Source organism: Cryptomeria japonica, chromosome 3 (assembly GCF_030272615.1).
Source record: "Cryptomeria japonica chromosome 3, Sugi_1.0, whole genome shotgun sequence".
NCBI lineage: Eukaryota > Viridiplantae > Streptophyta > Pinopsida > Cupressales > Cupressaceae > Cryptomeria > Cryptomeria japonica.
In genome coordinates this window covers 509,582,948-509,595,925 of record NC_081407.1, presented here as the reverse complement: position 1 = coordinate 509,595,925, position 12,978 = coordinate 509,582,948, and the positions used below count along the sequence as shown (strand labels likewise).

Genomic DNA, 12,978 nt, shown 5'->3' with positions numbered 1-12,978 from the left:
GTTAATGTGCTAAGTCTTTTGTGTGTAATATATGTGAAGCTAAAGCCTACTTACACTACCAGAATTTCCATCTAAGTCAAGACTCAAATGTTGTAAGCATGCAAAGAAGAAGTCTACCTTATGTGACATCAATGTTCAAATTTATGAAATAGCTTTTACTACTTTCCAATAGTTAATTGCCTTCAAACATTCTTCTAAATCATTGTTGTTTTTAAGTGTTATGTGTCTCTTGAAGGTCAAATTAATTGTTGATACGATTCCAAAGATCTCTATTTTTATCATTGAATAGTATTGTCATTTATGTTTTAGCTATCAAATATTGAGAAAATTCATTGGTGAGCTAAGATATTTTTAAGTCTTGCGCTCTAACATTTCAGATCAAAAAACAAAGAGCTAAGGACAATAGTTCCAGTAGATTTACTATTGAAAAGGATCAAGTGGACATGGTTGAAGCTCTAAGAACTAAAGATACAGGTAACAACTTTGACATGTGCTTTTGATTATTGGTTTGTGACTACACTTGAATCTTTCATGGTGACTCGAGCTATTCAGAGGGAATAGGTTTTGACACCAAGAAAGCAGACCAATAACTTGGCAACAACAAATCAAAAGCCCACAACATCTAAAAGGGGTAGAGATATGCAAGATAAAAATAGACTATAATGATGACAAAACAACAACTTTTACTTGAAGAAAGAAATGATGTGCTGAACAATAATATAGAGGTAGAGAGGACAAAATCAAGGACAAAAGTGATGAGGAAAAGATCAGTTTGGAAAAGAAGAGGATATTAAGAGAATTGTAGGGGCATTTGGTTGAAAGGGAGAAACAGTGTAAAACCTGAGAGCAATAGAAAGAAAGAAAGAAAAATATTATATTAATGTCCATGAATGAGAAAGAATAGGGCAAAATGACTGAAAAGTATGGCAAGTACAATAGGATCAATTTGGAAAAGAAGAGGATATTAAGAGAATTGTAGGGGCATTTGGTTGAAAGGGAGAAATAGTGTAAAACCTGAGAGAAATAGAAAGAGAAATATTATATTGATGTCCATGAACGAGAAAGAATAGGTCAAAGTGACTGAAAAGTATGGCAAGTACAATAGCAAAGAACTAGCACAAAATGGAGGTCCTGGACTCGATGCAAATAAAATAAAGAAACAGACAGACGGGGATAACCTAAAAACTTAAAAAATGTAAACCTTTAACAAATACAAGTATAAATAGACGTGCGAAGGGAGGACCAAACAAGCATTGGGAGCAGATGAAGACCACTAAGGCAGAAAACAAAAAAAATCATTAGATGGTTGTAATCTCAAATGCATTAGAGTGGACAGCTCTATTATCATTAATCATAGTAGCAATAACAATACAGAGTGTGAGAAAGATTGCAAAGAAAAGTCCAGGGACAAGGGAGCCAAGCTGGGCAATCCTAGAAGGTAATGTGAGCTTGCCAAGCTGGACAATTCTTGTCAATTCCACATAAAACATCTCCTAACACTCGAGGCTGAAGAACTAATGGTGGTAGAAAAGAAATTAGTAACATGAACTTGCCCAAGATCCCTGTTGTGAAAGATGTGTGTTAGAGGGTGCCAAAGTTGAGAAGAGATAAAGCCATGACCATTAGATGATAGACAGAGTGCCAAGAAGTCCTAATTGTAGTAGATCCCAACGATGAGCAATGCCTCATAGTAAGTTGGTCAATAGTATCCAAATTGCAATTACCACTTCCAAGATTTGTGATGAGCAAAAGCATGTAATGATAGACAGAGTGCCAAGAAGTCCTAATTGTAGTAGATCCCAACGATGAGCAATGCCTCATAGTAAGTTGGTCAATAGTATCCAAATTGCAATTACCACTTCCAAGATTTGTGATGAGCAGAAGCATGTAATTGATCTAGTAGATCTTAGACCTGTTGATGTGTGTTTTATGCACATATGAACACAGAATATTTTACCCTCTCTTGAACAAAATCACCTCAGATACTATATATTTGATCAACTAAGACGATTCCAAGGTTTCTACGGTCAATTCTTGACATGTGGGTGACTCAATGGCTTAATGTGATAATGTAGTTTTCACTTGGGGACTTACGTAATTGTTCAATTTGGGAATCTTTTATGGATTTGGAATTGGAATAGGCTATGTCGATGACTTAGGATTTTGCAATTCAGCTCTTGATCTAATCTAACAAAGATTTCTAAAAACAAAGGACAAAAGGAATAGGTTTAGGAATTCTATACTAAAGCCTAGAATGCAAGAAAAGGGTGAATGATTCAACGGAATCCTACTGGGCAAGGTCTCACCATCAAGTCGAACAATTTGACACAAGCTTAGTGCAATCATCTAAGGTATATTTCATGGACGTTTAAATCATTACCATCAAACATTGATACAATTCAAGACAATGCATAGCAATGGACGTATAACAATTGAAATTAAGTTTGCATAAAATTCTAATTGACCACACAAGGCACACTTACAATCAGCAAGAGGCTAGTGGTATGGATTAGATGGATTCCACACAAATGCGTTCAACAAATCTCTTCATTCGATCTAAAATACTTGAAAGTAAATTCTAATCTAACTTGGAGGCAACGAGAACCACAAATGCATGCAACACTTAAACAGAATCACCATCAATGGAACAATAACCGACAATTCTCAAAAATCTCTCTTACAAATGAGAGGCAATGGGGTTTATATAGAGCCTCAGAAGAAATGAATGGCCAAAATTCATTCAAATTCAAGGGCCAAGATCATGCCAACACAGCCCTAAAGTTGCCCTAATTAGGGTTTACATCAAAAATGGAGCCACCAACATGTGACCCAATGGAATGGCGCCTAATCATCAAGTAGGGAATCTTCTAGAAGTTTTCGGCCTACATTCCTCTCTCTCACAACATATTCCAAGAATCTAGCCAGTACAGAATCTAACTCCTCCATGGTAATGCTGGGCAAAGTATCTTGTTGCACATCAATCACATCCAACGCATCAGAACAAGCATGCAAAGTGTTCTCCCAATCTGCCATAAGCTTTTGCAAATTATGGACATGAATCAGCAAGGAAACCAAATCATCTATCTGATTCTTCTTCAAAGAATCCAACTAACTGAAGTACATGAACTTCATCTTATTTCTCAATTCTTCTAAGTGTAGACCGCTGGCAAAACTGACATCTACCCCCAACAATTCTTCAATATATGTAAGGATCCACGATTGTATCTCCTGAATCGATCCTTCCAACTCTGCACAATCCTTTCATGCATGTTCCTAAGTAAATTTCCTCATGGCCAATGAGCAATACCAACCATGGAAATCATATCTATCTCCTACATGCACAACCTTCTCATGAATCAATGTGGACATTGGAATTCTCTTCAACACTCTGAGGCGAGGAATAGTCTTCTCCTAAATAGGCTGGAATTACATCTTTAATCCAGTTTCCCAACAACGCAATTATATCTCTTGCTGCCTCATGACTAAAATGAAGTACGTGATCAACTGCAATAGGGGAGACAAAAGCGGGATTCTCATGCCTTATCCCCACAACATACTCTCTTAGCTTAATATTCTCTTCTCTATACATTTCTTTCTTCTCAATCTCCATGTCTAACCTCAAATTGAGCACCCGAATTGTATCACCAAGTTCCCGGAATTCTTGTTCTTTTGTAGTCAGTCCAAGGGCAACCGAAGTGATCTAGAAATCCATAGGAGTAGCATCATCTCGAGTCACATCACCAATTGGGATAGCAACCTGTGCAATCCTCATTCCTGTTTCATCTAGAGCTATATTCGAAAGTATCTTAGCCTTCTTAGGTTCTTTCTCCTTATTACTCCTGGTTTAGTAGTCATTAATATCATCAATAGGCTGGGCCTCTACCATATTCTTACTTTTCTCCATGCTCTTCATCAATCAATCAGGAATGGTGGACATTTCCATTCCATCATCAAGGCACATTTCCTGATCAAGTTCCCTCAATGCTGCGATAACATCATCATCATCCTCCTTGTCCTTAGTCAAATCATGAACATTATTACACAAGCTAATTTCCAATAGAACAGTAGGAGATCCTAGCTGCACATCATCTTCATTAGGTAGCGCGGATTTGTAATGTCCCCACTTCCCCGATTCACCATCCAGATGCTTAGATTCACCTGTTAACCATCTCCGCAGATGAAGTTCAGAGGCTAGGAGATGTCGGAGGACTTATAGTTAGTCAAATTTGGCATTGGTGGAAGAAAAATCAAGAAAACTTTATAATAAAGGCTTATAAGTTACTTTATTCTATAATTAGCAACTTTTATTTAAAAAGATAACTTATAAAGTTCAAAAGTAAAATATGTCCAAGGCACATCTACCTAGGCCAACATTATTTTAAAAAATGGTTAATTACTTCATGGCAAATGGACCCTCAAGGCTAGGTGCCAAATTGGAGAAGAAAGATTCCAATGGAATCTTTAAAGGAAGCCATATGTGGAGTCTAGGGTTAAAGAAGGTTAAAAGCAGCATAACACTCATGGCAACAAAACACTCATGGCAAATAATGTAGAATCAAAATATTTTTGGTATATGTACCAAGATGCACACAACCCTAATTGCAAATATTGTTGTGGGTAGGGAGTAACATGGAGAAAGAAGATTCTAACGCGAAGTATCAACAAATGATTGATGATTGTATAGAGCTCCCTAACAAAATGATGTTCAAAATGCTAGCCCTAGCCAAGGAATAAAGGAAATAAAAGGAGAGGCTAGTTGTCATTACTCAATGAGGCATGAAAACTAGGGGGAGGTAGACACGAGTGTGACTATCCAAGTACTAAAAAACACAAAGTGGTAGAAAAAAGTGGGATTCTTAATAACAGAATTTAAGAACAATGAGATTGAAAAAGTGGGATGCTTTGAGGAGATAGAAAGTAATATAACAAAGTAAAATTGGTTGAGAAGTTAAAACAATGTTGTATATGTTCAAAGAAGCAAGAAAGAGATCAACAAGTGCATAGGGTAGAAGGAGACGATGGAAAGGAAAAGCCCAGAAAAGAATCAATTACACAGTACAACAAGCCAATGCAAGAATATGATAATAATAATTGACCTTACAAATTAACAACCAATCCAAGGAGGGCTATCAGACTTAGGCAATGATATCAATGTATTACCATAGTGTACCTTGTTGCCTCAATTTTTGAATTTTCAAAAAATAGACAACTCCTACCAATTTTTACTCAAAATTTATAGTTTTCTTCTCTAAGGCACGTTTTACGAGGTTCAAAACTCATATTTGTTGATGTCAAATCATTAGTGGATGTGTTTGTCATCGTTGTCCAGGTTTTGGTTTGTTTTGGCTTTCATTTTCCTAACTTTTTGTGCAATTTCGGGTTTTGAGTCAGTCATTGCAAGTAGGAACTTTTTGTTCAATTTGCAAGTAAATCAACTTTACTTGTAATTGGGTCTTAGAAACCCAATTACAAGTTAGTTTGTTTTTATAAAGTAGAACCAAATTACAAGTTCGCTTTATAGAAGAAAAGAGACACACTTTGGTTACTTGCAATCGGGTTCTAGAAACCCGACTACAAGTATGTAGGGGTTATTTCACTTGCAAGTTAGAATTACTTGGAATCGTGTCTCTAAAACCCGATTGCAAGCCCTTCATGTTTCACCTTGGCAATGTATATTATACTTTACTTGCAATCGGGTTCTTGAAACCTAACCACAAGTGTGCAAGTCTTTTTATGTTTGCTCTTGCATCATACTTGCAATCGGGTTTTAAACCCGATTGCAAGCATTGTTCTCCTTTGCATTTCTAAGCGAGTTTGGTTGCACTTGCAATCGAGGTTTTGAAACCCAATTGCTATTACATAAGCGTATACCTACCTTTCACTTGCAAGCTTATACTTATCTTGCACTTGCAATCATGCTTACTTGCATTCGGGTCTTTAAAACCCGATTGCAAGTATAAACATCTTCGTTCTTCCCAATTCATGTTGCACATTTCTGCATTCCAAGTTCGCTATGATCTCTTGCACTTGCATTCCACCTCCCACAATCCAAAATTCACCTTTTGTCTCCACATACTCTCATTTCCACGCCTTTCCTTTGTAAGATCAATACTTGCAGTTGCGTCCTAGAGACCCGATTGCAAGGGATTTCAATGCATGTAAGGACAGTAAGCAAAAGCCAATGCTTTCATATGTTGATGACATTAAATGAAAAGAGTACACTGTCATATGCACAGAAAGGATCAAAATATCATGAACCATGAAGCAGAGAAGGGTGGCTAAGTCAAGTCCTATCTAAAATCAGGGATGGCAATTCTAGTCTCACCATTGGGAATATTTTCTTTCCTTTACTAAATGTGGAGGTCAATGCCATGATAAGAGAGAACTTGACAAATGGAGTAATGCAGCAGAGGAATGCATTGTTACAATGCTTTGTAGCAGCACTAGGTGGTAAAGAGTAGTGACGTTCACTATCACAGTAGCTAATGAAGAATGTTCATTATCTTCAAGTTCAGTGGTTGATCTTCATAAGGTCGATGTCATTACCATTCATAGTCAAATGATGCAAGTTGTTGTTCCTGGACAAAGACCTTCACCGATCTTGAATACTTCAAGTGCCAGCAGCATGAAGACCTCTTAGATAGAGGATGATGTAAATAGAATCGTGTCTCGGACATTTAGATTAGTTTAAATTACGCAATTGATCCTTTTGACAAATTACATGTAATATCAAAACTTGAAATTGCAAGTAGTCACATTACTTGCAATCTTGTCACTTGTAATTACATGTAAACAAATTACAAGTCGAAAGACAATAGGACTGTAATTTGGAATAAGTCATAGTTAGTTGTGGAATAAGTCTTAGTTAGTTGGACTTCTCCCACTTTTTGCTCTCAGCCCCTCTCCTATATATTGGAGGGTGCTCTATGTAATTTTTATCTTTTTAGCCAGCAAGAAAACTCTGCAGAAATTTACAGTCAATAAGACTTTGTATTTTATACTTGTAAATTGATATCTCAATTATTATCAAGAAGGCATTTGAGTTTCAGACTTTGTGTTGAAACCTTGTTCCTATATCCATTGTGTTCTTATGTCATAATGGTATATTTTTCTGCATATACTTGAGATTCTGGTGAGATTGTTAAAAGAAGCTTTAATCTGATTTCTGGTAGACTTTGTGCTGCAAATATTGAGGGTTCAATTAGTATAGTTAAATGTCATGATAGGAAGAGGCTACAAGACTTTGTGCTTGTGCTTGTGCTAATACTTGTTCTTATTCTTATTCAATAGCAGTCAAGAGTGCATTATACTAATAAACTTTGAGCTGTTATATGTTATACGTTGTTATCATACTAATCATTTTGGAAGGTAGATAGGACAGTACAAAATTGAAGACGTTGAGTTTTGCTTCTACATTCCCGTCCCGAGGAAGTGACCGAAGACTTTGTGCTTTCATGGAAATTTCGCTTCCTTTTATATAAGCATCTTTGTAGTTGTAGTTTTCTTAAGTTTTTGTATTTGTTACTCTAGTTGCAGTTTCTTTTCTGAAAAAAAAAAAAGGATGTCCCACCCAGGTTAGATTAGTGTTTTAGTAATTTGTAATAATGGAAAAGGGGGAGTCTTCCCTTAGAATTAGGAGAGTTTTTAACTCACACGCTATGGCTGAAACCACAATTTTGCATGCCTCCCCAGGTGTATAAAATTTTCAACCAACATACCTATGCTATTATGAGGAGGCCTGAGCTTCAACCAGCAAGTAATGATACATCCCTAGCAGATGGAACAGAAACATCCAGTCCAATATTGCTCAATTTAAAATGGTTTGTCAATTGCAATGTTATATTATATGTGACTAAAGAAGGATCGACTTCTAAAGGCAATGGTACAATAGCACAATTGTTGATGAATACTGGCATGTCTGCGTCATAATTGGAAGAGGTATGGGATGACAAGAATGAGTAAGAACATGATGACATGAGAGGGTCATGCACAATAGGAAAGATAACACCTAACCAAGACTCTAAGCCAAGAAGAAGAAAAAAGAGATTCTATGCCAAGAGAAGCTGAACAATTAGAAAGTTCATGTTAGAGAACTCTTAAGAAAGTACAGAAGCCTGGTTGTGTGGGGAGAGAAAAACAAAAGTGCAAAAATTCTTGAGATTATCCAAACTATGCCAAGAACTCTAATGATTCCACAATATTGACTATAGTAGCAGAAAGAGCACCAAGTCTGCCATGAAAAGATTGTGTGGAATACAGAGAGGAACTCAATTTCAAGAACCTCCAATCAAGAGTTTTATAGAGAAGATATTGGATTGGTAGGGAAACAAAAAGACATTTCTGAATGAAGAAGGAAACGGATAAAACAATTAAGACTCAAGCCACCATAGAAAATCTAGAAATAAAAACTAAAAGTTGAGGAGAGAATATATAAGTGTGTGTGTGGTAACATACACACACATATATATATATTGGGAAGAAAAATTCAAGAACTTTGAAGAAACAAAAAAAATATTGAAAAAAAAAAGTTTCAAGTTGGACCACAAGAGATGTGGGAGTTGCATAAGGGTTTTTCGGTTGCTACAGCATCTTCCAAGTCTTCAGCGAAGGAATGGTTAAGTTTTGCTGAGTAGGATTCTTAAGTTTTGATGAGTAGGATTCTTCATCTCATTAACTTGGAGATGAGGCAATTTATAAAGTCCGACAAAAAAGTCAGCAGGATTCTTCATCGAATTGGGTTGAGCATTATCACATATAGCAGAGTTACTATAGATGCCATGGCACCTCAGGAATGACAATAGACAGCCCTTAATAATGACAGCGTTCATCTTGAAAATATCATGCCCCAACTGGAGGCATGATCCACAGCATGGGTGGAGAGAAGACGTGATTGTTGCAGTGACAGTGCTCAGCTTGTGAAACACTGTACAGCAACAGAGACATGATCCACAGCCATGGGTGGAGAAAAGACGTGACTAACAATCATGTCTCTGCCTGTTGTAATGTATTTGATGCATTATATGTGCCTTTGTAACATGTTAGTGATGGCATAGCATTACATGTGGAGTAGGTTGCACGGGATGGGATTGTAATCTATTTTTATATTGAATAAAATTATAAAAGTCAAGGTAGATTAAGAAAACATGTCTGTACTTAGGGTCATGTATACATAGGGAACCTCCTCCTGTCTTTGACAAATGCATACTTCACAGACCAACACCACGGTAGTGACTGCTTTACATTTATTGTGTACTAGTTCTAACTGGGTTAAAATCCTAATATGTCGGTGTAATCATATCTGACTTATGCCAGCTTCTAACCAGAAGAATGAAGCAAGAACAGCTAGGGAAATAAAACAAGCTAAAGAATAAAGAAGATACAGCTGGGAGAACGTAGCAAATACAATGGAGAAAAAAAAGCAATTACAGTTGTGAACATACAGAAAGAATAATGCAAAGCATACTGGCGAGATTAATTATAAGGATTATTATTCTTTCTTGATGAAAATTTGGGTATACACAAAATATTGAAGACAATTATTCTTTATTATTCTCATTTGGGAAGTGGCTCCTATCCGTGCTTTGGCTGGTATGCATATTGGTAAAATCAAAACAGAATCTGGACTTTAACTTCTGTTAGCTTAGTTCACCAATCAATCTTTTGCTTCGAGAAATTGTATATCAGATTTAACATTCTGGATCCAATTTTTAATTTTTGTAATAAATCAATTCATCGACCAATGTTTTGCATCTCGAACTTGTAATTTAGTAGTTTTCATATTAGTTCTCACAGTTTCCAAAATTTGATTTAAGGCTCTATTGAATCATATTGGGTGTTCCGGTATTCCAGTTTTCAGTTAAGGTTGGTGACATAAGGTTTCTCCCCTAGGGTTTAAGGCATGTAGCGAATCACACATGAGCTCGTAATAGAACCTGAAATGGGAGTGGATTCATTGAGTTCAGTTTGTCGAGCCTCAAAGGAGGAACTGGGCAGACATGTAGCTGCGGTTTTGTTGAGTACGGGCCTAAACTTGACCAGGTGCCATGTCTCGAAACATCAGTGAAACTGAACGCACAGCAAAACGTAGGAATGCACACAGAGAAGCAAAGAAAGTGCCAACAAGCCTTATGTTTTACGCGTTCTATTTTATGGGCTTCTGAAACAAATAAAAGAAGTCGGTACTAGTAGTAATAGTACCTGGACATGAGCGTCATAATTGTGAGGATTTTGTGTCAGCGCCTGTTCGAGGGCCTGCAGGTGACCTTCCTCAGCACCTTCGTCTTCTGATTCTGACGATGACTGCGATTGATCTTCATTATCTTCTTCCTCCTTCATTGTGTTTTCATCATCCCCTCCCTCGCTACAATTTCGACACTCGCCTTCTTCTGCCATTAAACCAGGGCTTTTAACTGTTCGCCCTCCACGCCAACACAGTTTTTCCTTTCAAGTAACCTACACGATAGGAAGTAATTTACTAGGGGCATGTCTGTAACGGTTGTAAGGATATAAACTAGTACTTGCATTCAAACCAGGTGGAATAGTTATGTGATATTAAGATATATTTTGAGTAATATATTAGAGTTAAAAATAAAAATAAACCAATGAAAATTATTTTTATTAAGAATAATTATTTACAATATAAGTGAATTGGTTTTAAAATATGAAAAAAAATGAGTAATATATTAGAGTAAGAAAAATAAAGGAATGAAAATTATTTTTATTAAGAATAATTATATACAATATAAGTGAATTGGTTTTAAAATATGAAAAAAGTGAGTAATATATTAGAGTAGAAAAAATAAAGGAATGAAAATTATTTTTATTAAGAATAATTATTTACAATATAAGTGAATTGGTTTTAAAATATGAATGAATTTAAACAATAAGTTGTGCAAAATATTTTTGTAATGTAAGATGTTTTTGTAATATAAGATGTTTTTATAATATATGTAGATTATTAACATAAGAGATTGATTACATTGGATGCAATTGTTGTTGATTGTTAAGACATCTTTTGTACAATTGTCACATTCAAAAAATCTACTAAATTTTGTATTATTACCTTCAAGGATATGTGGGCTTGTTCATCCTTTGTCTTGTCCTCCAAAATCTTCTTAGCTTTTTTGTTCCAAAATGTTGGACAAATGTTTCACAGTAATCGAAAATAAGTTTATTGTTGGGCAACCTTTATATGCCATATTCAAGAATATGATCATTCACAATGACAATTATTGTTATTCCCAAGAATTTTGTAGTATGTGTGCAGCAAAAGACGATCTGTGTGTAACAGTGTGATCAATAGAGTAGAATTAACTTGATTAATTCCTTTGTATTGTTTTTGGTGCTAACATTACACCAATATGTCCACGCATCAATTGCAATTTTAAGTATGTTGTCTCACGAGCTATGTTTGTCGAACGTGATTGCCCAACCATAATAATATGAGTCATTAGAGATAGTTGAAACTATCAACTCTTGACATGATATATTAGAGTTCAAAAAGGTTTATAGATTTTTATTTTGGGCACCTGCATTGGACAACATTCTCCACAAACCAATAATTCAATTAAGGCATTATTATTGAAAGCAATAACTTGAAAAATTGGCTTGTTAAAGGGCATATAAGGGTTAATCCTTCTTGCGGTCAGCCTTGTAAAATGGTGCATCCAAAACAGGGGCAAATCAAGTTTAATTTTGATGGTGCGACAAGAGAGAATTTGGGTCCTTCAAGTGTCGGATGTGTTGCTCGCGATTGCCACAATATGTGGTGGCTATGGGCAACCAATAACTTGGCATTGGTTCTAATAATGATGTTGAGGTTAAGGTCGCCTTGCTAGCCGTTCAAATGGTAAGAAGGATGGGAGTGGAAAATCTTCATCTTAAGGGGGATTCTTGAATTATTGTACATGCCATTTTGAGGGTGAAGGTCGATAATTGGAAACTCGATCATAACATTCAAGAGATCAAAAACATCCTTGCCATCTTCTAGAGATTTAAGGTCTTCTACATCTGACAAGAGGGTAACAAAGAGGCAAATGAATGTGCAAACCAAGCCTTTGATCTTCAAGAAGGCGAAACCAACTTGAACTTTATACAATCAAACGGTCATTTTTTTGAAATTTTTTTATGGTCTTATGAAGTGAGATTACTTCCTAGAGTATGTGTAGGTAGGCCAAGGTGGCAATTGTGAGGCCTAGGATTCAATTTGCGTATAAGTGAAGATCAATTGAATACATGTCAAAGTGCCTCATTAATGGGAAGGATTAAGCATGTGAAATTTGGAGTGGAGAGCATATGGTTCGGTCAAACTGAGTAGATGCAATGGTTTGTTTTGGATGGCAGTGGCCAAATCAAATTGGGTATAAGATCGAATAAGAGGTGAGGACATTGTTGGGGATAATCAATATCTCTCTTTCCTATGCATCAAGTGTAATTAAGGAAACCAAATCATGTGAATATTTGTCTCTAATCAGGATGGTTCAAACTCAAGTCATGCTAATTGTTGCCTCATTATTGTCTTGGTTGGTTGTATGTCTTTGGTAGCTTAATGCTTTTTTAGCGAAGCAAGTCGGTGAGTTTTTAATTGTGTATGAAGGAAGCTTGGATTGAATGGAGAGAAAGAGTAGTGCCCATGAGGAATGGAGTTGAACTTCTCACTTCAAGCATTGAATCCCATGATGGTAGGTTTTAGGGGCAAATCTCAGATGAACACTTATCAAATGTCTTCAAGTTTGATGAGCAAGATTTCCTAACTAGGGTGAAAATTATGTTGGGCCATGAATACATGAAAGTTCAATTCCGCTACAGAACGAACGCAAACGTTGCTTCTGTTGAGCATCAAATTTAAATCAATAGAATTCCATGGTTTTAATTGGAGCTACGGAAGTTTTTTTTTTTTTAAATGAAATCAAGTGTGCCCTTAAGAATTTCAATAGAACCCTTGAAACTTCCACCAACATCAGAATCCTAATAGTTATC

The 12,978-nt window shown here is 36.1% G+C and overlaps 1 protein-coding gene across 1 annotated transcript in view; it reads right to left on the bottom strand.

The window, feature by feature from the left end:
• LOC131044879 (uncharacterized) overlaps positions 1 to 10,520 on the bottom strand; it is a 267,983-nt gene extending 257,463 nt beyond the window's left edge. The window contains exon 1 of the mRNA XM_057978352.2: positions 10,198 to 10,520. Within this exon, the coding sequence (XP_057834335.1) occupies positions 10,198 to 10,392 (195 nt within the window). The 5' untranslated portion in view covers positions 10,393 to 10,520. The remainder of the gene's footprint in view (positions 1 to 10,197) is intronic.
• Positions 10,521 to 12,978: the final 2,458 nt, after the last annotated feature.